Source organism: Bubalus bubalis, chromosome 1, assembly GCF_019923935.1.
Source record: "Bubalus bubalis isolate 160015118507 breed Murrah chromosome 1, NDDB_SH_1, whole genome shotgun sequence".
Taxonomy (NCBI): domain Eukaryota; kingdom Metazoa; phylum Chordata; class Mammalia; order Artiodactyla; family Bovidae; genus Bubalus; species Bubalus bubalis.
The window spans coordinates 103,844,623-103,866,327 of record NC_059157.1 but is presented as its reverse complement, the minus strand read 5'-3'; the positions used below and the strand labels follow the sequence as shown (position 1 = coordinate 103,866,327).

At 38.2% G+C, this 21,705-nt stretch overlaps 1 protein-coding gene across 2 annotated transcripts in view; it reads right to left on the bottom strand.

Moving 5' to 3' along the window:
• The window catches only part of ATP6V1A (ATPase H+ transporting V1 subunit A), a 62,558-nt gene that overhangs the window by 4,591 nt on the left and 36,262 nt on the right, over nt 1-21,705 (bottom strand). For both annotated transcript variants that reach the window (XM_025284253.3, XM_025284251.3), the window contains 10 exons: nt 20,324-20,538; nt 19,901-20,038; nt 18,356-18,507; nt 14,187-14,349; nt 13,534-13,642; nt 8,192-8,314; nt 7,983-8,097; nt 7,321-7,384; nt 2,457-2,660; nt 1,172-1,266 (listed from right to left, as the gene is read on the bottom strand). In XM_025284253.3, the coding sequence (XP_025140038.1) occupies nt 1,172-1,266; nt 2,457-2,660; nt 7,321-7,384; nt 7,983-8,097; nt 8,192-8,314; nt 13,534-13,642; nt 14,187-14,349; nt 18,356-18,507; nt 19,901-20,038; nt 20,324-20,538 (1,378 nt within the window). The remainder of the gene's footprint in view (nt 1-1,171; nt 1,267-2,456; nt 2,661-7,320; nt 7,385-7,982; nt 8,098-8,191; nt 8,315-13,533; nt 13,643-14,186; nt 14,350-18,355; nt 18,508-19,900; nt 20,039-20,323; nt 20,539-21,705) is intronic.

The following is a 21,705-nucleotide window of genomic DNA, read 5'->3' as shown; positions in this document are numbered from 1 at the left end:
AGAGCGTGTTTGTGTATAGTGCAGTTAAAGCAGTAACCCAAATGGAAAATAACGAAGTTGTAAAGAGTCCCTTGTGAATAAATAATAGGAAAGCAGGGAACTGTAATTTCCTAGAGCTAATAAGCAGCCCCTTTCTCCACTAAAGTGTTCACTTGCATTTACACATACCTTTTAATAATAAAGACACACAATATTCAACTTGGATCACATGCATTTAATAAAATTTCTAACACATTTAAACTTATTTGCAGACACAATTTCATGTACACTCTCTTTTCATAGAATTTTCCCTTGTGGAGTTATCTTTGTGTGGCTGGTTTCTAGAGTTTCTGCCTTACTGATTATATTGTCATATTTTCTGCTTGTCCTATATTCTGTTAATCTATTTGTTCCTACAGTCTTATATGGGACCAAATATGATTTGAGGGAGGAAAAGTTATAGTCTATGATGAAAGGTTCAAATTATCCAAGTTTAAAGGAAATGGGAACTTTTTGGCCATGGTAGTGAATGTGAAAGTCGCTCAGTCATGTCCAATTCTTTGTGACACCATGGGCTGTATTGTCCATGGAATTCTCCAAGCCAGAGTATCGGAGTGGGTAGTCTTTCCCTTTTCCAGGGGATCTTCCCAACCCAGGGACCAAACCCAGGTCTCTCACATTCCAGGCGGATTACTTACCAGCTGAGCCACAAGGAAAGCCCTTGTAGTAGCAGAGATAAATGAAAAACAGAGAGCATTGGGTAGGAGTAATAGGGACTGGTGAGATGTCCAAAAGTAGAAAGAAAAAAAACAGCACTCTTGGGAAACAGGGCACAAAAGTGTATTATTTTGGCAAAGAGTAGAAGAGGCATGGGCTATCACAACAGGTATCGAGAAAAGCTTCTGAAAGAGGCAGTGATTCCTTGGGCTCCGTACACTAAACCATAATTTAATCTAAATTAAGCTGGCTCGATAATGAGTGAAAAAAGCCATAATTTGGAGAATGAGCCAAATCAATATAAGGGAACATACTGGATCATTAGATGTATGCTATAAAAATATAAAATAAACCCATACACTGAGTCTCAGTGTGTGCGTATGAGAAAAAAGGCGGGTGGGCGGTTTAACATACATGTAGGCAGCTCCTTCTTCAAAACTTGATAGAATATCCAAAGAAAATCAGGCCAGGTTACCTGTCATAAGGAGTATATCCATTTTGTTGAAGGAAATCATCTTTGATAAGTTTTGCTACCTCCAGAGTGATTTTATCTGTTTCTGCTAGAGAAGCCTAGAAGAGAAAAAAATATATTTTTAGAAACTAACTGCCACAATGTGGGACCAACTGTTGCAATTAATTAGTAAGCAGAAACCAAGTAATCAACACATGATCACCTATCATTAATAAATCCACCTCATAATTGCTTCCTGATTGATTTCCTTTGTTTTCGTTGCAAAAACTACTGATATAATATAAATGTAAGTGTAGTTCAGTAGGTTAAGCATGCTCACATTGCCGTGAAATGACTTCCAAAACTCTCCACCTCACAAATCGGAAACTATACCCATTAAACAACAATTCCTTTGTGACTCATTTATTAACATAACGGCCCCTCAAGGTTCATCACGTTGTAGCATGTGTTAGAATTTTCCTTCGAATAATATTTCATTGTACATGGATATATGAGTGCATGCACGTGTGCTGGAAACCAGGACATCTCTGTTGCTTCTACCTTTTAGCGCTTGTAAGTGCTGCTATGATAGACCCATGATGTGTTTTTTTTTTAAAACACAGAAAAGAAAAATGTCTACCCAATCCTTAGCTGTTCTAGTTATCCTAACTCAGGCACCAGACGTGTGAGGGAAGAAACTTTCAGATGACTAGAGTCTCAGCCACCATATGACAGCAAAAACTATATGAGGGGACCCAAGAAAGACTGCCCAAGTAAGACCACCATCCCCAAAACCATGAGCAATAAAGCACTATTTAAGCCACTAAATGTCAAAGTGGTTTGTTATTCAATAACAGATAATCTATAAACAATAATCATCTTTCTATTTTCCACAATACAAGCAGGCTCCTGAAATATTTGCTGGATAAAGGAATAATCTACAATTTTATTAGTTTAAAAAATATTTAATAAATACTCATTTTTCCAGGCAAGAATCTGCCTATCCAAGGTTCTGTTTGTCCTTAAAAAGCTCCAGTGTGAACTTCCCTGGTGGTACAGTGGACAGGAGTCTGCCTGCCAATGCAGGGGACACAGGTTCAATCCTTGGTCCAGGAAGGTTCGACATGCTGCAAAGCAACTAAGCCTGTGTGCCATAACTACTGAAGCCTACACGCCTAGAGCCTGTGCTCTGCAGCAAGAGAAGCCACTGCAACGGGAAGCCCACGCACTGGAATGAAGACCCAGCGTAGCCCCAAAAAGGTTCCAGTGCAACTCACAGATCTGTTCTCCACGAGATCTTACAACTTACCTTTCCCACCAGCTGTACAATTTCTGCCAAGTCTTCCTCTTCCTGCAGAATCTCCTTAGCTTTGGTCCTCAGAGGGACGAACTCTGTGAAGTGTTTGTCATAGTACTCATCCAAGGCACGCATGTACTTGCTGTAGCTGATCAGCCAATTGACAGAAGGGAAATGCTTACGTTGAGCTAGTTTCTTATCTAAGCCCCAGAACACCTGATTTAAGAACAAAACCAAAACCAAAGATTTTTCTTAAAAACAACTTTTTTAAAGTATTAAAGCATATTTGTTTGTCCTAACTATGGAATTCTATACCGTTTTGGTCAAATTATTTATCTTTTAAGTATACACCAAATATAAATGAAATAGAATAAAACTTGCAAATGGAAAAATATTTCTTTTAGCTTCAATATGGATTGTTGTTGTTCAGTCACTACGTTGTGTCTGACTCTGCAATCCCATGGACTGCAGCACACTGGGCTTTCCTGTCCTTCACCATCTCCTGGAGTTTGCTCAAACTCATGTCCACTGAGTCAGTGATGCCATCCAACCATCTCTGTTGCCCCCTTCTCTTCCTATCCTCAATCCTTCCCAGCGTCAGGGTCTTTTCCAATGAGTTGGCTCTTCTAGGAATCAAACTTTATCTGGATTTCCTTAACAGTTTGTCAAATCTGACAGCAAAAGATACTGTCTCTTTTGAAGACTAGTATGGTGCAATATAAACAGATGAACCAGAAAATGCTAACTATGATAAGACATTTCACTTTAAAATTAAAACCTCTAAGTGTTCTGAATAAATTCAGTTGTGGATCATTAAGGGCAAGTCCTCAGAGGTCTGACAGTCACTTTCTGTTCAGTTCACTTCAGTCGCTCAGTCGTGTCTGACTGTTTGCGAGCCCATGGACTGCAGCACACCAGGCCTGTCTGTCGCCAACTCCTGGAGTTTACTCAAACTCATGTCCACTGGGTCAGTGACACCATCCAACCATCTCATCCTCTGTTGTCCCCTTCTCCTCCCACCTTCAATCTTTCCCAGCATCAGGGTCTTTTCAAATGAGTCAGTTGTTTGCATCAGCTGGCCAAAGTATTGGAGTTTCAGCTTCAGCATCAGTCCTTCCAATGAATACTCAGGACTGATTTCCTTTAGGATTGACTGGTTGGATCTCCTTGCAGTCCTAGGGACTCTGAAGAGTCTTCTCCAACACCACTGTTCAAAAGCATCAATTCTTCAGCACTAAGCTTTCTTTATAGTCCAACTCTCGCATCCATACATGACTACTGGGAAAACCATATCTTTCACTAGACAGACCTTTGTTTGCAAAGTAATATCTCTGCTTTTTACTATGCTAGGTTGGTCACAGCTTTTCTTCCAAGGAGTAAGCGTCTTTTAATTTCATGGCTGCAGTCACAGTCTGCAGTGTCTCCAAACTCAAAAAAATAAAGCTTCTCACTGTTTCGCCATCCATTTGCTATAAAGTAATGGGACCAGATGCCATGATCTTAGTTTTCTGAATGTTGAGTTTTAAGCCAACTTTTTCACTCTCCTCTTTCACTTTCATTAAGAGTCTCTTTAGTTCTTCCCTTTCTGCCATAAGGGTGGTGTTATCTGCCTATCTGAGGTTATCGATATTTCTCCTGGGAATCTTGATTCCAGCTTGTGCTTCATCCAGCCCAGGGTCTCTCATGATGTACTGTGCATATAATTTCAATAAGCAAGGTGACAATATACAGCCTTGACATACTCCTTTCCCAATTTGTAACCAGTCTGTTGGTCCATGTTCAGCTCTAACTGCTGCTTCTTGATCTGCACACAGATTTCTCAAGAGGCAGGTCAGGTGGTCTGGTATTCCCACCTCTCTCAGAATTTTCCACAGTCTGTGGTGATCCACATAGTCAAAGGCTTTGGCACAGTCAATAAAGCAGAAATAGATATTTTTCTGGAACTTTCTTGCTTATTTGATGATGCAACAGATGTTGACAATTTGATCTCTGCTTCCTCTGCCTTTTTAAAATCCAGTTTGAACATCTGGAAGTTCACAATTCACGTACTTTTGAAGCCTATCTTGGAGAATTTTGAGCATTACTTTACTAGCGTGTGAGATGAGTGCAATTGTGCGGCAGTTTGAACATTCTCTGGCATTGGCTTTCTTTGGGATTGGAATGAAAACTGACCTTTTCCAGTCCTGTGGCCACTGCTGAATTTCCCAAATTTGCTGGCATACTGAGTGCAGCACTTTCACAGCATCATCTTTCAGGATTTGAAATAGCTCAACTGGAATTCCATCACCTCCTCTAGCTTTGTTCATGGTGATGCTTCCTAAGGCCCACTTGACTGTGAATTCTAGGATGTTTGGCTCTAGGTGAGTGATCATACCACTGTGATTATCTGGTTCGTGAAGTTTTTTTATATACAGTTCTGTGTATTCTTGCCACCTCTTCTTAATATCTTCTGCTTCTGTTAGGCCCATACCATTTCTGTCCTTTATTGTGCCCATCTTTGCATGAAAGGTTCCCTTGGTATCTCTAATTTTCTTGAAGAGATCTCTAGTCTTTCCTATTGTTTTCCTCTATTTCTTTACATTGATCACTGAGGAAGGTTTTCTTATCTCTCCTTGCTATTCTTTGGAACTCTGCATTCAAATGGGTGTATCTTTCCTTTTCTCCTTTAATTTTCACATCTCTTCTTCTCACAGCTATTTTAAGGCCTCCTCAGACAGCCATTTTGCTTTTTTGCATTTCTTTTTCTTGGGGATGGTCTTGATCCCTGTCTCCTGTACAGTGTCATGAACCTCCGTCCATAGTTCTTCAGGCACTCTGTCTATCAGATCTAATCTCTTGAATCTGTTTGTCACTTTCACTGTATAATCATAAGGGATCTGATTTAGGTCATATCTTAATGGTCTAGTGCTTTTCCCTACTTTCTTCAACGTAAGTCTGAATTTGGCAATAAGGAGTTCATGATCTGAGCCACAGTCAACTCCTGGTCTTGTTTTTGCTGACTGTATAGAGCTTCTCCATCTTTGGCTGCAAAGAATATAATCAATCTGATTTCGGTATTGACCATCTGGTGATGTCCATGTGTGGAGTCTTCTCTTGTGTTGTTGGAAGAGGGTGTTTGCTATGACCATTGCATTCTCTTGGCAAAACTCTGTTAGCCTTTGCCCTGCTTCAATCTGTATTCCAAAACCAAATTTGCCTGTTACTCCAGGTGTTTCTTGACTTCCTACTTTTGCATTCCAGTCCCCTATAATGAAAAGGACATCTTTTTGGGTTGTTAGTTTTAGAAGGCCTTATAGGTCCTCGTAGAACCGTTCAACTTCAGCTTCTTCAGCATTACTGGTAGGGGCATAGACTTGGATTACTGTGATACTGAATTGTTTGCCTTGGAAACAGACAGATCATTCTGTCGTTTTTGAGACTGCATCCAAGTACTGCACTTCAGACTCTTGTTGACTATGACGGCTACTCCATTTCTTCTAAGGGATTCTTGCCCACAGTTGTAGATATAATGGTCATCTGAGTTAAATTCACCCATTCCAGTCCATTTTAGTTCACTGATTCCTAAATGTCGACATTCACTCTTGCCATCTCCTGTTTGACTACTCCCAATTTGCCTTGATTCACGGACCTAAGATTCCAGGTTCCTATGCAATATTGCTCTTTACAGCATTGGACTTTACTTCCATCACCAGTCACATCCACAACTGGGTGTTGTTTTTGCTTTGGCTGCGTCTCTTCATTCTTTTTGGAGTTATTTCTCCACTGATCTCCAGTGGCATATTGGGCACCTACCAACCTGGGGAGTTCATCTTTCAGTATCCTATCTTTTTGCCTTTTCATAGTGTTCATGGGGTTCTCAAGGCAAGAATACTGAAGTGGCTTGCCATTCCCTTCTCCAGTTGACCACATTTTGTCAGAACACTCCACCATGACAGTCAATTTTCTGAGGCCAAACATTCACATATATTTTAGGCATTCCTAATTTTGCTCCCCACTTCCCTGTTATTTAAAATTCAAAATTTTAGCAAATGTTAAAACCTTGAAAGTTGTAAATTTAGCCTCTTCCACTTCCTTTTACCTAATACTGACAGAAACATAGGTAAGTACTGTATTTTTCCTATATGAATAATATATGTGCTTATAAATATATCAAGGTCAAAAACAATTACAGCCCTGATTTATATATGTCTTTCATTTAGGCTTACTTTCAATGGCTAAGTTGGCGAGCTATGCACCAGAATTCATGTCGTGTCACTGGGAAGCAGCAGCCTAGCCAGAAACTACACTTCCACTTTCCAGCTTTGGTTTCGTCCGGGTGTGGCTAACAGAATGAGCCACAAAGTTGAGCAATCAGTTCTGAGCCCAAAGTTTAAAATGCAGGTGAACCTCCTCTAGTTGGCCTGTATCAGCCAAACGCAGACCATTACCAGGCAAGTGGAGCCAAGGTGAAGTGCTGGTGCTGATTTACTACTGAATGGAAAAGAGCCACCGTCTGATAGGATCACCTGCCTTGGACCAATCCACAAGGAGAAAAACTTCTGTGCGATTTTGCTATTATGCCCTTTTGGGCCCATTTGTTTCTATTCTTAGGGTTAGTCTAACTCAAAAGTTAGAGTGTAGTATTACTCGAACACTAATAAAAGTTTGCTACTTGGATGTATTACTACTTTAGACATTAAGTCTATTATAAATTCTAGGTAAAGAGCTAAAAACATATGGCATCAAAGAGTCTGAGTAGTAAGAATGCTAAAAGTGACTTGACCCTTGCCTACTTTTCAATGACTAAATTGAATGCTTCACAATAATGCGGACAACCTTAGGACAGCCTGGGGGTGGGGTGGGGCTCAGAAGTTGACTACACTAGGAAAAGACATACCTGAACAATACCAAGAGTAGCAGATGTAACTGGATCAGAAAAGTCACCACCAGGTGGAGAAACTCTAAAAACATGAAAAAGTCATTAGAAATGCTTATGGAAAATAATTTGTATATAAAAGCAATTTAAAAAAATACATGAATAAAATAAAAGCACTTCTTTGAAGTCAATTTTAATGTAAATAACTTAAGAAATACAACCTTTGGAAAGAAAATCTTATATAAAAACCTTAAATAAAAACCAGTTTACTAAGTTGAAAGTTAAGAGTGACAACTGCTAAAACCTTCTAGTCTGAGAAACGAGACAGACATTTTATCATAATCTGTTTCATTTTTCTAATTAAAACAGATGACGCAAGAAGGAAGGAAAAGGTCTGAGAACAAGGTATGGCTGTATGTGGGGATAGTGAATCTTCATATTGTTTTTATCATCATAGGATCTTACCTTAACATGTCTATAATTTTCTAAATTGTTGCTAGGTAAGTCAAATCTATGAAACCAGTGCAAGTAGAGATGACCTAAACATGTGCATTCTAAAGAGCCCCTTGGGTGACTCCAGCGCAACCTTGGTTAAGAAGCACTTCCCTCAGTGCGGCTAAATATTATCTCTTTAAAATAAAGTAACTTTTTTCTTATAGTAAGTAAATAGTTTGGGTCCTTACGCTCCTACAATGCTGACACTCCCTTCTCTCTCAGGATTTCCAAGACACTTCACTCTGCCGGCTCGCTCATAGAAAGAGGCCAATCGGGCACCAAGATATGCAGGATATCCACTATCTGAAAAATGAAAAGAAAATTTTAAAAGCAAAGTTCTAGCCAACCCCCAAATCCGATCAGTCTTGCTTATACAATAAGCAATATAAAGAGTTACCTGCAGGCATTTCAGCTAAACGACCAGAGATTTCTCTAAGAGCCTCAGCCCATCGAGAGGTGGAGTCAGCCATCATACTGACATGATAGCCCATGTCACGGAAATATTCTGACAGTGTAATTCCTACATTGGGAAGAATATTACAAATTATAATTCTATATAATCCTGACTTTTTTACCCTTAAGAAAACTTTAAAGCATTAAGTTCCTAAGTTAAGACTGCTAGCTATTCAGTTTGTGGTTCTTTTGGGTACACAGCTGAATATACTGTCTAGCCTCCTCTGCATTTAGATTTGGCAAGTAACTGACCCTTATCTAATGGAATGTAGAGTCAAGTGTTTCTTCAGAAGGCAAGACACACATCCTTCCATGCTACTTCTTCCTTCTGGCTTTTTGAGAGGGAGAGAACTCCCAAGATCTATGGAAGGTATGTGTTAAAATGAAAGAGCTCTTTTTAGCCTGGGTCCCAACCCTAAAATGACAGAATAAAGGAGAATGCCCTCATCATCTGAAATAAACATCTATTATATTCAACAATTATGTTTGGGTTTTTCATAGCCTGCTGCTGCTGCTGCTAAGTCGCTTCAGTCGTGTCCGACTCTGTGTGACCCCACAGACGGTAGCCCACCAGGCTTCCCCGTCCCTGGGATTCTCCAGGCAAGAACACTGGAGTGGGTTGCCATTTCCTTCTCCAATGCATGAAAGTGAGAAGTGAAAGTGAAGTCGCTCAGTCATGTCCGACTCTTAGCGACCCCATGGACTGCAGCCCACCAGGCTCCTCCGTCCATGGGATTTTCCAGGCAAGAGTACTGGAGTGGGGTGCCATTGCCTTCTCCTTTCATAGCCTAGTCTACCCTGATAAACATTTTTAAAAGTAGGAAAAGACTTTTCTCCCATTCTTTGTTGAGATAATTAAGTCTGACATTAATTTACAATGCATTTTTTTCTATGTATCTCACATACATATGCACCAAAAATACCCTCAATTAATTAGCTTGTTTGGTTATTTTTCAAAAGTAGTAAATGTTATTAATGTGAGAAATAATATTCATTATCTAGATCATTCTGCTGCATAGACTGGGTCCTCTCCTATAAAATCACATTCAGTAACCAGTCAGAAGAAGCTGATACAGTACACAGAAAGCAGTCCTGGGTTCTAGTTCCAGTACTGTCATTACTCTTAGTAAAGTAACCTCACTTCTCAGTGTGGTTTCTTCATCTGTTAAAATGCAGTAACTCTCACCCCATCTACCTGTACACATCAGATGATATGGTATCTATAAATGCCCTCTGAAAAATACAAAGTACTATACAACTGCAAGATATTAGAATTGTGTATTAGTTGCTGCTGCTGCTGCTGCTAAGTCGCTTCAGTTGTGTCCGACTCTGTGCAACCCCATAGACGGCAGCCCACCAGGCTCCTGTCCCTGGGATTCTCCAGGCAAGAACACTGGAGTGGGTTGCCATTTCCTTCTCCAATGCATGAAAGTGAAAAGTGAAAGTGAAGTCGCTCAGTCGTGTCTGACTCTTCGTGACCCCATGGACTGCAGCCCACCAGGCTCCTCCGTCCATGGGATTTTCCAGGCAAGAGTACTGGAGTGGATTGCTACTGTCTTCTCCAATATTAGTTGCTACATCATAACAATTCCAAAATCTACTACCTTAATTTCTTTATTTTACCAGTAAAGAAACAAAGGGTTATATAAATAAAATAGCTGCTGGAAAATTCAGAACTTTACTATTTATCATATTACATCTGTCAGAATAAAAAATTACTGACTTCCAAGGCTTCCAAAATATGGTTCAAGGAACAAAGTCTTTAAGTAGTATCATCATTAAGGCTTAAAAAACACAGTAATTATCACATATTTCAATCTGATGGTACAAGCATGCTATGTCTCTTATACAAGCATGCTACGTCTCTATGATGACATTCACTAATGCTTGTGTATCTATATATATATTAAAAAAAACTTGACAAAAGAGACAGATACACAAGAGTAAACCTCAAAGAAGTCTGACAGACCACTTTCATAAACCTAAAGATATTAGTGCCTACGAATCAGACAAAATCAAAAGATGAGCAAACTAGGAAAATATCTGCTACTCACAAAAGATGAAGGACTCATTTCAAAGAGCTTTACCAATCAGTATGATAAACTACTAACCAATACGAAAATGGACAGAAGGCAATTTTCAAATGGTTAACAGATTAGGGAAAAATGCCAGCTCCCTGTAAGAAATACAGAACGAAGAATCATCTAATAAAAGCAGAGGGAGTAAAATGTTAACTGTCAAATCTAGGTGTGGGGTACATAGGTACTCACTGCAGTATTCTTTTAACTTTTCTGCATAATAATTGTCATAAAAAACTACTGGAAAAATGAGCATTGGTGAGTATGTGAAGAAACAGAATTTGTGTCCACTGTTATTCCTTTTGAAGAGCTATTAGAATCTAAAATCTACATTAACAGTTATATTCTCAGCAATTTTACTTCCAAGAACTTAACCTGACAAAAATACAAAGAAAACATGCACATAAAACATATGATGTAACAGTGATGTAACAGTGTAAATAACACGCATAAGAATGTTTTATGGTGTGATGTTTGTGAGAGCAAAAAAACTATTAATAATCCAAGTGTCCACCAAAGGAATGCCGGTTAAATGGATTGTGATATATCCATACAAAGGGATACTGTGTAGTCAGTTAAAAGAAGGAGGTAGACTTCTTGCCTTAAAATAGTAGATGATTTGTCACTTTCTCCTTCACGGAAGAGTAACCACCAAACAAGGAGAACAAGAAATACAGAAACACAAACTCCACTGTCAAAAACTAGGGGCCATGTTTAGCTTCAAAACAAAATCATGAGGAAAGCTAACTAAAAGAGATTAAAGCAAAACAAACAACAACGAAAAAACAAGACACCAAGAATTCACCTGAGGCTGCACAGCCTCAGACCATGCTTCTGCAAACTAGAAAGTACATCCTGAGGAGCAAAATCAAGAGTCCTTTGTCTGGAACACAGTAAAAGGGGTACCGGGCTAGCAGCAGGGGTTCTATGGACCCAGTTTGGCCTCAGGGGAAGTAGGGGGATGGGGAGAAATAAAATTCAGAAAGATACCCCTTTTCAGTAGGTAAAAAGTGAAATAAGCTGGGTAGAAGAGAAAGAATTCATTGATTGTAAGTGGCCTTGTTGCTGTGGATTTTGCTGGTAGGACAGAAGAAGTAAAATAAATTATATAATTTTATGCTATAACAAACTTCACTGATTACCAGGAAGAAGCCCTGCTACTTTGGATCACAGTAACAATCATCCCCTCCCATCTCCTGCAAAGATAAGTGATAGTAACAATAAACATCAGCATATGAACTAAACAAAAATAAAAGAATAAAAAGAAGAGCACAGTACAACAATGAATCTGCCAAGGAACAAATGAGAACTGAGATCACAATTAACTAATAAAAGAAAATCTTAATACTGCATCCTACCACAAAATAAAAATCTCAAGGAATATACAGGAAGATAAAAAGGTTGTTTCATGAGCCAGCAGAACTCAACAAAGAACTAGAACAACATAAAAGTTTCATCAGAAGCAATACAAAGAATAAACACTGATTATCCTGTGAAAAAAATAAACAAATGGCTAAATAATAAGAATTAGAGATCAGACACGACTGAGCGACTTCACTTTCACTTTTCACTTTCATGCATTGGAGAAGGAAATGGCAACCCACTCCAGTGTTCTTGCCTGGAGAATCCCAGGGACAGGGGAGCCTGGTGGGCTGCCGTCTATGGGGTCGCACAGAGTCAGACATGACTGAAGCGACTTAGCAGCAGCAGCAGCAGAGAGGAAACAATACATATGGAAACAGATAAAGGAAATGCAATATGTTCCACTTGAAGATAACCATAACGGAAGAGAAAAATTTCCAGAAACAATTCTCAAAATTTTTCCAAAGGGAAAGACATAGTCACAGACTGTAAAGGTACACTATGTTTCAGGAAAAGATTAACAGAACTATCAATACTGGGATATATTCCAATAAAATTATAACATCAAAGTTAAAGAAGCATTCCTTTGGGTACAAGGAAAAATCACTTACAAAAGGAAAAAAAGTGGGCCAGTATCAGATCTCTCCTCAGCACAAGAAATGCTGATCAAAAAATTTTATATTCTGTCAAATTACTGTTAAAATTATAAGGCAGCAGAAAAAACCCAAACTTGCAAAGAAATAAGAATTCAGAGAACATAGTTTCCATGAGCCTTTCTTGAAAAAACTTCCAAAAATCAAAATTTGTCCAATTGTAAAACAAATGGAAAAATTACAGTCAAGGGACCTCGCAGCCAGTGGAAACTGACTCCATTTTACTAGGTCTAGAGCTAATACAAACATTGTATCTATGGATACAGAACAGAATGTGAATATTATAACTCCTGAATATGTAGAATTCAAAGTACCAAAAGCTGGGATGAAAATGGGAGCAAAGATGGAAATACATAAACATACTGATAATCAAAGTATTATAATTTAAAGCTGAAAATTCAAGTTATAGAGATACAGATACATCCAGAGACAGAGCAATGACAAAATATGAAAAAAAAAAAAAAACCCAAAATACCCCAAAAACCCAGAAATAGAAGATACCTCATTTTAAAGTCATTAAAAAGATTAAAGCAGTTCTATTAATTTCTTATGGAGCTTCCCAGGTAGCACAGTGGTAAAGAATCCACCTGCCAACGCAAGAAATGCAAGAGACCATGGGTTCGATCCCTGGGTCAGAAAGATCCCTGAAGTAGGATATGGCAACTCGCTCCAGCATTCTTGCCTAGAAAATTTCACGGACAGAGGAGCCTAGTGGGCTACACTCCACGGGATCACAGAGTCAGACATGACTGAGTGCGCACGTGTGCACACACACACACACACATATCAATGTCTTATATGGACAGAGTCTTAAGATATAATGATGAGTGCAATGTGGTGGTGGTGGTTTAATCACTAAGTCATGTCTGACTCTATGGACTGTGTAGCCTGCCAGGTTCTTCTGTCCATGGGATTTCCTGGGCAAGAATACTGGAGTGGATTGCCATTTCCTTCTCCAGGGGATCTGCCTGATCCAAGGACTGAACCTGAGTCTCCTGCTTAGCAGGTGGATTCTTTATCACTGAGCCACCTGGGAAGCCCAATATTTAAAAAAAAGAAAAAAGTTCTAGCAATATGGTTATATGTATGAAGATACTTTAGAATGAAAAGTTCTTTGGAAAAAAAAAATTTTGGTGCTAGCTTTAAACTAGAGAACACATGTTAATCTCTTTCATTCCAATTCATACACTCACCAGTATAAATAGAGGCTTCTCTAGCAGCCACAGGCATATTGGATGTATTGGCTACCAATGCTGTTCTCTTCATAATTGACTCTACCTTACCATCGACTTCCATCGTGAGCTAGAGACAAACAATCTATTAGTGATTCCCCCAGTTTCGAAATAGAACTTTTTAGTTTCATTTTCACAACTTGTTTATATTTAATCCCTCTTATAATCTGTGTTCCCAAAGAAGTATTTCCCATCATTCCAACCTCTTCCCTCTATCCCACTGTGCTGTAAAGAAAACAGCTAGTATTTCCATTTCATAAAAAAGTCCATTATTTTATGGAAATAGGAATATTATTATTACAGTAACCTAGTAGACCATTCAAAGTCTATGTGACCTTTACACCAATAGATATTTTGCCTATTTTATCTTTCTCCCAATAACTGAAAATCACCAGACCACAAAAAGAAACTTTCAAGAATTTTGACTGAAAAATTCAAAGTCCCTTCCTTCGGTATACAAATTGAATCATAAATATAATTAGAAAATTCCTTAAAAGATCTCTGATGAATAAGAGCATTGCTCCAGATCCAAAACAAAGCTTTATTAATTGCCAATGAAAGTTGATTAGTGGTATTTTCTCTAGACCAGTATTGGAAGCTTTATAGATACAGACCTCTGGGAAGTCCCTGAGGACTTCAGACATCTCGTTTCCTCTCTCACCACATCCTACGTAGATGATCACATCACTGTTGGAATACTTGGATAGAGACTGTGATATCACTGTCTTCCCACAGCCAAAGGCCCCAGGGATTGCAGTAGTTCCTCCCTGTACACATCTACACAAAGCAAACAAGTAAGGATTACTTGACTTGCTAATATACACCAATAAACAAAGTAGGTTAGAGACACAGCGGGTATCCTGGTAATTCAATAGTAAACAATCCCACAGACAGAGGAGCCTGGCAGGCTACGATCTCTGGGGTCACAAAGAGTCAGACACAATTTAAGTGACTGAACAACAACAACAAAAGTGACACAGAAATACAAGTTAAAGAAAGCACTTTAAAATATTGTCATCTGTATCTGTACATACACTTACAAAGACTGAGGTACTGACAGAGATATAACAACTGTTCCCCTATTTGCGCCTAAAGTAGGATATGTTTTTTTACAATAATTAATCATCTGTAATAGCTGGAAAGTGAAAGTATGTTTCAAAAGGTACCTGGAGAAGAGGACTATGAAAATAAGATAAATAAAATAGTACTAAAGATACTCTGAATGCTTAAATAAATTAGTTTATGAAAGGACAATATAAGAATTAAAGCTAAAAGAAAAATACAAACACTTTTGAAAGTTGTCTTCTGAGGTAAAAAATAAGACCTAAGAATTTCCAATCTTGTTATAGAGGTTAATAAACAAGACTTTTGTTAAGGTGTTAAGGCAATGTACCTACTCAATAACTACCTATGAAGTCCTTCCAAGGCAGTACAAACTATGCTTGGAGACACTAAAGAGACAGCAGTGAAGAAGACAGGCATGTTTCTATATTCACAGAGCTCTCATTCCAGTAGGTAAACTGGTGACTCTGGTGGAGTCAGCTGGTGATTACAAACAATTTAGCAACCACTTTCAAACCTTCCCTAAAAAGTGGGAGTGGAGAGGGACATACTCTTAAGAGCAGAGGAGAGTGAATGTCACAAGTATGTGTGTATGTGAGAGAGTTTGTGGGTCAGGTAGGAGGGTCTGGACAGAAGAAATGAGACATAATGCTAAGGGAAATTCCTTTGTAATAGTGTATTTCATCATAAAATTCACACAAACACTGCATCCTTAATAAGGATAACAGACTTTTCTCATATGAAACTGCTGCTACTGCTGCTAAGTCACTTCAGTCGTGTCCGACTCTGTATGACCCCATAGACAGCAGCCCACCAGGCTCCGCCGTCCCTGGGATTCTCCAGGCAAGAACACTGGAGTGGGTTCCCATTTCCTTTTCCAAACCATAAAAGTGAAACATGAAAGTGAAGTCGCTCAGTCGTGTCCAACCCTTAGCAACCCCATGGACTGCAGCCCACCAGGCCCCTCTGTCCATGGGATTCTCCAGGCAAGAGTTCTGGAGTGGGGTGCCATTGCCTTCTCCACATATGAAACTAGTATGCATTAAAATGTTTTCCCATTGAAACCTTTCAGTGACTCTGATAAACTAGAAAGGCAAGTCCATTCATCCTATGGCTTTGCATACTTCTTTCAAATCATCTTTAAGCCAGGGCGGGAAGGCAGGGCTGGGTGTGTCCCATGTTAGAAGTTCAACAATTCAATGTGAAAAGTGCTACCACAGAGCCCATTCAAGGTTTGTGGGAGTACACAGAAGGGGTACAAAGTCTGACACCGGACTGGAGTGGGGTTAGGAAAGTCTTTCTGAAAGAAGCTAAGATCTGAAAGGAAATAGAAATCAGCCATATGTAGGGAAATAACATGCCATGCAGAAGGAACAGCATAACCAAAAGTCCAGGAGCAAGAGGGAGCCCTGCTTGAGGATTTAAAAGCCCATCAGGAAGCCTGGAGCATGGTCTGTAAGGAAGCAGCTGGACAGCAAGTAGCTGAGACAATACTAGAAGGTAAGCAGGAGCCAGGTCACAGGTGGCTTTGTATGGGGTTAAGGATTGTATGTTTGTCTTGAGAGCAATAAAGAGCACTTCAAGCAAAACAGTGCAGGATCACATATGTGTTTTAGTTGGATCACTATCTAATATGGACAACCACTCAGAAAGAAGGCAAAACTGAAGATGTGAAGTGTGATTAAATGTTATTATTGCAGGAATTAGGGTAAGATCCTTAATTACAGTCATGGAGTAGGGATGAAAGATGCAGATAAAAAATATTTAGGGAACAGAATAACAGCACTAGTTCATTAATGAGATGTGGGAGAGTAAAAACAATCCTTGAGACAAGTCACAGATTTTAGAAGAGGGATTCACTGGATGTACAATAATGACATTTGCTGAAGAGGCAGCAAAGTTTCAAGAAAAGGAGTGGTGATTAAGATGAGAAATCAACATACATAGATGAACATTTAAGTCTTGAAAGTGGATGAAGTCATTCAGAGGGTAAGATGTGTAATGAGGAAAGAAAAGAGAAAAACTCTTAAGACATAGCAAAATTAAGGCGAAGGAACCTGCAATGGAGAATAAGCAATAGCTTCCTGTAGAAGAAGGTAAACGGAAAAGCAAAGGAAGTGGATGTTCAAGGAGGAAGGAGTAGAAAGCAATATCCATATCAAATGTTGTAGGAATTAATAAAATACTAACTTATTTATTGAGTTATCAATATGGGAGTGACTGACAATGTTAGTGAGACTAGATTCACTGAGGAGTGGAACCATGGCCATAGCGGTACAGTGAATTAAAGTGGGAAAAGTGGAGACAACTTTTTTCAAGAAGTTTGGCTGTGAAGATAAGGAGAAAAGTAGTGGAGGGCAGAAAGAGAAGGGTAGAAAGCAGATCTCTTTTCATCACATGGGAGAAGAAAGGAAGGTCACCTAATGGAAGGTGTCTGAGGAGACATGAGGTGGGGTAAACACCAGAAAAAGGAAGAGGAACAAAGAATAAATGGGAACACGTGTTAACTGACATAATCCCAAATCTGATGGCCCCTCAGTTCTTTGTGAAGGATCTGAGATGACCATTTGGTGAGAATAAAGGAGAAAGAAGATCTGAAGATCTGAGGCAGGTGGAGAGGTTTGAAATAAGTCACTGAGGAGAGCAGAAGAATGACAATTAGGGAAATGCAGAAGGATTATACCACAGTGCTGAGATACCAACTTGCACTCATTTTTCTCAGCAGCCTGAGTGTAGATTTGGGAGAAGGAGATAGCCAGACTGATTCATAGTTGGTATTTTACCAGGTGGGTATGACAGAAGACAGAAGACAAAGAAACAAGAAAATGTAATATACTGACAAATAGTCATAGAAGTGATAGACTATTAAATTTAAACTGGATTCTAAAGGATATAGAAACAGGAGGTACTGATTAAATAAGAAGAGTCCAAGTACTGAAGATCTTATGAGAGAGTAATAGAACACAGATTAAGTTTAAAAGTAAGCAAGCTGAAGGGAGACATACAGGGGTTGGTGATCAGAAGTTAAAAGAGTTAATATCACTGCTTCAGTTTTTTCTGCAAATTAAAAGATGAAGTGATTTGTTAAAAGTAAAGGATAGTATGCTATGCTATGCTATGCTAAGTCGCTTCAGTCGTGTCCGACTGTGCGACCCCATAGACGGCAGCCCACCAGGCTCCGCCATCCCTGGGATTCTCCAGGCAAGAATACTGGAGTGGGTTGCCATTTCCTTCTTCAATGCATGAAAGAGAAAAGTGAACATAATGCTATGCTATGCTAAGTCGCTTCAGTTGTGTCTGACTCTTAGCGACCCCATGGATAGTATGGTTATGCCTAAAACTTAAAGAGAAAGGTTTTTAGGCAATTGAAGGAAATGGCAAAGAGCAGACTATAAAGTTAAGAAAGATTGCTGGATATAGCACAGAGAACCCAGGTGATTTTAGAAATCATCAATGTATAGTCACATCAATCTACTAATTATAGGATAACAAGAAAATTTCAGAAAGTTTTAGAAATAATGCTTTCCTTTTGCAACTGTGAAAAAATAAATTCTCTTCAATGGTCTGACTCTCTAACTAAGCACTGGCAAAAACATAAAACATATTTCTCTAGATAAAACCTATTATAGGATTAGCACATAAAACCTTATCTATAAAGAAGTGAAACAGTAAGCACATATAAAAATCTGAGGGAAAACTACGGGACACAGCTCAAACTCACGGAAAAAGGGCATCAAGGACTCTCTGGCCAGTCAACAGAGGATGATTAGCTGGCAACTTCTCAGTGACAGGCCGAACCTGACGTACAGGCCATACTTGGACCATGCTGAACTTTTCCTTTATGCCTTCAAATTCAAGCTCCAACACGACATCCTATAAAAATACAGTGGGATTTTCAGAATACTATGAACATTTCTTCCTCTAAAGAAAAAGTAATGCCAGACTTCTCCTAGGGGGGATTAGAGAGGTGGTATGTGGAAGTAGGGAGGGAGATTTACATCTTTTATTATAAATATATACCGTTCTGATTTTTTTTTAAAACTAGGTACACTTATTACTATTTTAATGATTAAAAAAAAAGTTTAGAAATTTTGGGGAAAGAAGTATTTCAAGTAATAGAGAAACAGTTAAATAAATTACATGAATATACACAGGAAAAATTCCTGAAGGATACAAAAGATATTCCTTGAACTGAAGGAGGGAAGAAATGAAAACTTTCATAATTTATTTTCCATTCTTTGTTTTTTTACTTTATTATAATCCTCTTGCACTGCTTTAATGAAAAATATTAATCTAATTAAGAATCCTAAAATATTTAATAAAGTTAAATATTTTAAATTATTTACAAAAGCAAAAAGATAATGAGTAACTTTTAACATCTGTAAATAGTGAGATGGTTTTAACTATTCACAAACGATCTCAAGGTCCAAAGACCTACAGAAATTTGTAACCTTGTTGATACATGAATCTGAATTGTCCACTTTAGGACTGTTCTTTAATGTGTGGGTGAGTGATTCTCTAAGCTAGTGAGTAAGGACAGCTGAATGCCCAGAACCCCAATCTTAATTCTTTTGTTCTCTATTATGCCATAGAGCACAGATTTTATTCGTGTGAGATGATGAGAAAATTGTTATCATCATATCTTATTGGGAAAAAGTTAAATACTACAATGACCTTCCCAATAAAGATTCTTCAAACCCACAAAGATTATCATGTATATACTGTATTTGATATGATGTGATTATCAATAAGAGCAAAGGACTAAGTTTTAAATGGTTCACTGAGAGTAAGAACTTACAATCCATTCTATGATTCATTATGTGAATAGAGACTGAAAATTAAGATCAAAGTCTCTTCTATGCCTAAAGAATCAGGGGTTTGGGAACTTCCCTGGCAGTCCAGTGGTTAAGACTCCATGTTTCCACTGCAGGGAGCACGGGTTTCATCTCTGGTCAGGGAACTATGCTCCCCCATACCCCATGGTATGACCAAAATAAAAAAAGAGAAAAGAATCAGGGGTTTAAATAATGTAGCATAAGTTAAGAAGGTAAGAAAATACTGTACTAGGTGTTTCTCTTCAAAAAGAAACAATATATTTTGCCTTTTGTATTCCTAAACTCAAGTTTTAAAGGAAAATATCTTAAATTATGAAAGTAACTTAAAACTTACATATTAAATATGAATTCTATAACTATTGAGAGTTCTACAGCTGGATAACTATATCAGTGGGGCCACTCATGCGAGTTAAAGTTTATATGATACTTACAGAGGTATCATAATTTCCAGGCGGAGCAATGTAGGTGACAGTTCCTCTGTTTCGTGGAGGCAACATGATTTTGTGTTTGATGAGAGAGTTCTCATTGACAATTCCATAAATATCTCCACCAGTGATGTGACTACCAACCTAGAGAACAAACATACTTGTTGCTTAATACTCAAAAAAATGTCAAGCCATTTAATGTTCAATAAACATCAAGGAAACGCCCCTTGCCATTATTTAACTCATTTGCCTCACTTATCAGTATAATGTATTTGTTCTATAATCCTTCTTGTGGAGCTTAAAAAAAAAAACAAGTAAACTATGCTTCTGTGGTCCACTTTTATTTTGACGAAGAGTACAAAATAGTTCACTAAACACTGTTTTCACATTCTTTCATCAACTTTAGAAATTTTGATTACAAAGACATACCCGTAGGTTTTTGCAAGGTGTGAAATCCCATTTGACATCTCTGCTAAGAGCAGACACATTTACTCCTCTGGGAATGTAAATACTTTGAGTCTGACTGCTGATATCCGACAAAGGTCTTTGAATACCATCAAAAATGGCTCCCATAATGCCTGGACCAAGCTCAACTGAGAGGGGTTTACCAGTGCGAAGTACAGGGTCTCCAACAGACACACCAGCTGAGAACGGTGGTTGAGGAAAACTCACTATGAAATACCAGAGATAATATAAAATAAAGAAGTACCACAGCTTAACAGGAAATGACATATAAGAAGCTAAACCTGAGATTTTCAAACTTATAGTCCACAGCATCATGAGTGTTTCGGTAACTTTTTCATAGTGATCTACAACAAAAGATATATTTAATAATTCCATCTACTAAATAATCATGCTCAAATATTTTAATAAGTTTATGTGTCTAACAAGTGAGTAGCACTTTGAAAGAAAAAGACACATAAATTGAAACAAAAAGACAAAAAAATTGAAAGAAAAAAGAACATTTTAACTTCATTTTAAAATAATATCAATTCTTGCAAAGGGGATTTATGTGCCTGTTGGGTAGTCTATAATTTCCAAACCTAGGAGTCAGACTGAATACCCAATCCATACCCAATCCACATCATATGACACCTGGTTTTTAGCTTAGCAATTGCCAAAAACTCGGCTTCACAAAGATATGACATCATCGACAAGAATACAGTGCAGTCAGATAATGAAACTGTTTATTATCTCAAGCTACTAGTTCTCATGGTGTCTGAGAAGATGTCGAATATTCTTGTGTTTACTGCAAATCCTTAAAACATCCCGGGGCACCACATGAGTTTGCTGCAGCTGCCCAGAGTGCCTTGGGCACAGTTTGGGACCCACAGGCTCAAAATAGATTCAAAAGCCTCTCTATAATACATTGCTTCAACTATATTGATGAAGAGTATCAGTTCCTTAAAAAGGATATTAGAATTAGAAAAAAAACTTAAACTCTTAAGACTGAGAAACAACCAAAAAAATTTTAAGACTTAACAATCATTAACAGATTTATTAATAAGTGATGGTATATTCATATGCTGGAATTCTATGTAGCTGTAAAAAAGGACAGGTACTTTTATGAATGAAAGATCTTCAAAATATACTTTAATTTCCAACATTTGTTTATAAAAATATTTCAAGCCTACAGCAAAGTTGAAAGAATATTACAGTGATCTACCATACACACTGCATCTTATTTATCACATATCTATCCATCTTCCACAATACATATATTTTTAAGTGAATAAAAGGTGTAGAACAGTACTTATACTATCTTCTGGGGAAAAAAAGGAAATAAAAATACCCATTTATAATGGTCTATA